Below are 3,532 nucleotides of genomic sequence, written 5' to 3'. Positions count from 1 at the left end.
GTAAAAGTTCTTATCTGCGTGACAGCAGATATGCGGTCAATCGACCGTTTGAATGTCACGACAATCTTTCTTCGGGGAGGTTAGTCGAGTAGCTTGCTGCTCGACCCCTCAAGTGTCGCCTTCGGCCTGCATCTTCCGCTGTGCGGCACACCCAAAGGTCCTTTGGACCAACGAATCATTTTGGCAAGTTCTAGTTGCATTAGGTCAAACATTGTATGCAAGATCTCCAATTAGTGCAGATCTTGGTGATAGTAACAAGCAGGACTATTTTGGATAACTGCACGTCACAGAGGACTAGTTCTGGAACGACACGTATGCACACATGACGTACAGATAGACGGGCCTCTGGGAGACTGAAGTGTTGTAAATGAGACTTGTGATTACCAGTGATGATCTTGGTGGTAGTAATAAGTACACTGAATGGAAGAACTAAGTTGTCCAGTGGACGCTTCCAGCAATGAGAGCTTGGCTGAACATCAACCATCTGCGACAATGACTGAGGTCCGATCCCCGTCAGGTAAAGACAAATTCGTGTAACACTAGCAGCCATAGCTTTCGACAAGTAGCTGCGGATCGCTCCATTGTGGGACGAAACTGGAGCTGGTCCTGGTCGTGTCTAGACGAAATCGGTCCTCGGGTGTTAGCCAGTTCGACATGTTGTGTGTGTATGTATGAATGCTTTTTTGATGCCTGCCTTTTCTGTGTGGTCTGAACTTGTGGCTTTAAATAGCGAGGCCGTGGATCCTGAGTGGGAGGGCTGCAACCGATTACTACATCAAAACAGCGTACGATGGAGTCAGCGCCTACCAGTTGGTGGAAGGTTGGATGGGGTAACTCGTCAAAATCTGAGGGACGGCTCTGGCACTGACAATGAAAGAAGCTTGGATGGGGTAACTCGTCAAAGCCGGAGGGACGGCTCCGAGGCTAACCCTGAAAGAAGCTTGGATGGGGTAACTCGTCAAAATCTGAGGGACGGCTCCGAAAGAAGGTTGGATGGGGTAACTCGTCAAAGCTGGAGGGACGGCTCCGAGGCTCCTCCCTTGTTGAAGGTGACTGAATTTCCGAGTCCTTCCACGCCAACTGCCGGTCCTTCCTTTTTGGGACACCCTACAATACATAACCGCACGGATGCACACAGGGCAACCTTCATAAAGCCACCTCAACTACCAGACAGTCTGCAGTCGCCACCCCCTCCGCTGACCTCCTCCACCTTGACGCCACTCCGAGAGATGGATGATCCGTGGTTGACAATCATTATCCATCGCGAAAACAGTCACGCGTTGATAACAGGATGGAAGAAAGCCCGAAGTGAGCTGCCACGGGCCCCTAGAGACGTCTGGCTCCGCCGACACCAACCGTTGCCAGTGCCGGTCTCGGTGGAAATTCCGACGGACCTATCAGATGAGTTGTGGACCCTCTGGACACACAAAAAGAAGACCAAAACTTCATTCGACGATCTGTTTGATCTATGGATCACTTGAGGGTTTCACAGCAAGGGTTAGATACCCTGTATGTGTCTTCATGGGCAGCTGGTGCTGGAAGAAATTCTCAAGGGGCACACGGTCCAGACGCGGAACGTTGATGGTGGCGCAGTGGCGGCCGCTGATCTCGACCTTCGGGGGCGCAGTGACTTCCTTTGGACCGCGCTGATTCGTATCGCCGCTGTGGATCCAGCCATTCCACCCCTTGATCAGGCATTCTACTGTCGTTACATCCGAGTAGTCGTGGCTGCCTAACCACTGACAGACCCTGGAGACCTGTTCAATGCACGGGCTGAAGTTCACCAAGCGTCCGCCAACGGAGAGGACCTCGTCTGCATGAGGCAAGGCCAACCAGGGCTGAGGCAGGTCCAAAAAAACACCATCTGCAGTGCCGGGCTCCAAACCATCAACTAGAAACCCATCTAAACAGACGTCGCGATTGTTGGTTTGGATAGTCTCTTCCAGACCGTAGAGCTTGAACTCTTCCGTACATTCATGAAACCTGCCCGCGTGGAACTCAAAGGTGAACACTTTCCCGGAGGCGCCTACCGCACGAGCAAGCGACACAGTCATTGACCCGCTTCCCGTTCCGGACTCGACGATTCTTGCTCCAGGTTTGGCGTCAAGGAACATAGTCACTACCGATATGTCCGCTAAGTATAAGATTTGCGTTCGGTGCTTCAATGAGAGGGTGATCAGCTCTGGGGTCGGGCGCAGAACGGCGAACCACTTTTTCTTCTTGTGGTCCAGCACCTTGGAACCCCATGGATGGCCTATTATGTCGTCGTGCTTGAAGTTGCCGTAATGGCAACATAGAACTCCGCCATTCTCCAGTGTCGTCGAGTAGATTTGCTCATGCCCCCCAAAGAGAATTGCGAGGTCCCCTGCTATGATAGACATCAATGATTGATTTAACGGCACATCACAAGCTGCGGTTACGTGCGTACTCTGTCCAGGTCATCAAGTGCTGAAGGCCACCGAAAGGATCTTGCTCCGAGCCGTTCGGACCATAGTAGTCCTGACCACCATGAGTGCGCTGCAGGAAGTTCTTAAGAGTTCCGAGATGGGCGTGACGCATGCGTTCCCTGTTCACCATTTGGTCAGCGGCTACCTCAGATCCATCCTCAGCCACGGCAATTGCGTGCATCATTACCAGCTGCGTCTGCCCAACACAGCTCTTGTATGGGGTCCACCAGTAGTGATAGTCCACTGGGTAGAGGTCCGTAGCTTGGTAAAAGTCAAAGGGCCAGGCACATTTCTTGGATACCTTATCAGCACCCCGTTCAACCGCCTGCATCAGCGGCTTGGACATTCCCCTCTCGATCGACATTCCAGTGGTCTCTGCAAACTCCTCATGCTTTTCTTCCAATGTCTTTATAGTTCGGATTGGTTCGCCGACGCTGGAGCTGCTCATTTTAGGAATGCGAATTGAGTGCGGTGCAGCTTCGCGAGAATCTTTGCTATTACACACCAGTCTACCATCGTTGGACTTGACCACAACACAAACGACGCTTACTCATCCAAGACAACTTCAGTCTGCAGGTTGTGGAAGTGAGTGCAAGGGACGTACTCGATCTTGGTGTACATCTCCCCTTGCTTCTCCTCAGACTCGTGCAGCTGGCGAGAGCATCGGATCCGGATCTTGCGAGGCAACTTCTGAATGCCACGAGACCAAATGAAGTTATTGACCTTAGCATCGACCACGACCTCCTCGGTATGGAACTTGCGAGCGACGAACTGCTTCATCCTCTTCACAGCACTGGGAGCCTTCTTTCTCCTCTGCTTGTCCTTCACAGACCAGGCAAGACGGACCGTCATCTCCATCGTGATGGGTTCCAGGCGTTGCTGCTCTGCGTAAGTGTCTATGCAGGTGGCTTACGTTTGGTCATTGTCCTCTGCGGCGGGATATTCCCGATTTATTGGCCACATAGGGACAAAACGGCCCCTAATTGCGTCATGAATGTAGATCGTAGTAGCAAGCCCTCTGGGCGGGAACTGGCGAGGCTTATTGCCGGAGTCGTGTCTCTGGCAGGGATTACTCGCCTACAACT

General features: G+C 52.3%; 2 protein-coding genes across 4 annotated transcripts; both read right to left on the bottom strand.

The window, feature by feature from the left end:
* Positions 1–1,466: 1,466 nt before the first annotated feature.
* On the bottom strand, positions 1,467–2,381 carry KVP17_001823 (uncharacterized protein; the record flags this gene model as incomplete). Its single annotated transcript, XM_068517562.1, has 1 exon — positions 1,467–2,381. The coding sequence occupies one exon, from the start codon at positions 2,379–2,381 to the stop codon at positions 1,467–1,469; it is 915 nt and encodes a 304-aa protein (XP_068376489.1).
* A 22-nt stretch (positions 2,382–2,403) lies between these two features.
* KVP17_001822 (uncharacterized protein) lies at positions 2,404–3,331 on the bottom strand (the record flags this gene model as incomplete). Of its 3 annotated transcripts, XM_068517559.1 has the most annotated exons (2): positions 2,404–2,956; positions 2,998–3,331. In XM_068517559.1, coding segments are annotated over 2 exons (887 nt in total), but the record flags the coding sequence as incomplete, so codon positions are not given. The 3 variants fall into 3 exon arrangements, with proteins under 3 accessions (XP_068376486.1, XP_068376487.1, XP_068376488.1); XM_068517560.1 differs by lacking the exon at positions 2,998–3,331 and having other exon boundaries at positions 2,404–2,895; XM_068517561.1 differs by lacking the exon at positions 2,404–2,956 and having other exon boundaries at positions 2,994–3,305.
* Positions 3,332–3,532: the final 201 nt, after the last annotated feature.

Source organism: the organism of the source record quoted next, assembly GCF_019968985.1.
Source record: "MAG: Porospora cf. gigantea B chromosome Unknown PgB_NODE_2446_length_3532_cov_236.111, whole genome shotgun sequence".
NCBI lineage: Eukaryota > Apicomplexa > Conoidasida > Eugregarinorida > Porosporidae > Porospora > Porospora cf. gigantea B.
The sequence above is the reverse complement of the archived record's forward strand: the minus strand, read 5'-3'. Positions and strand labels throughout refer to the sequence as shown.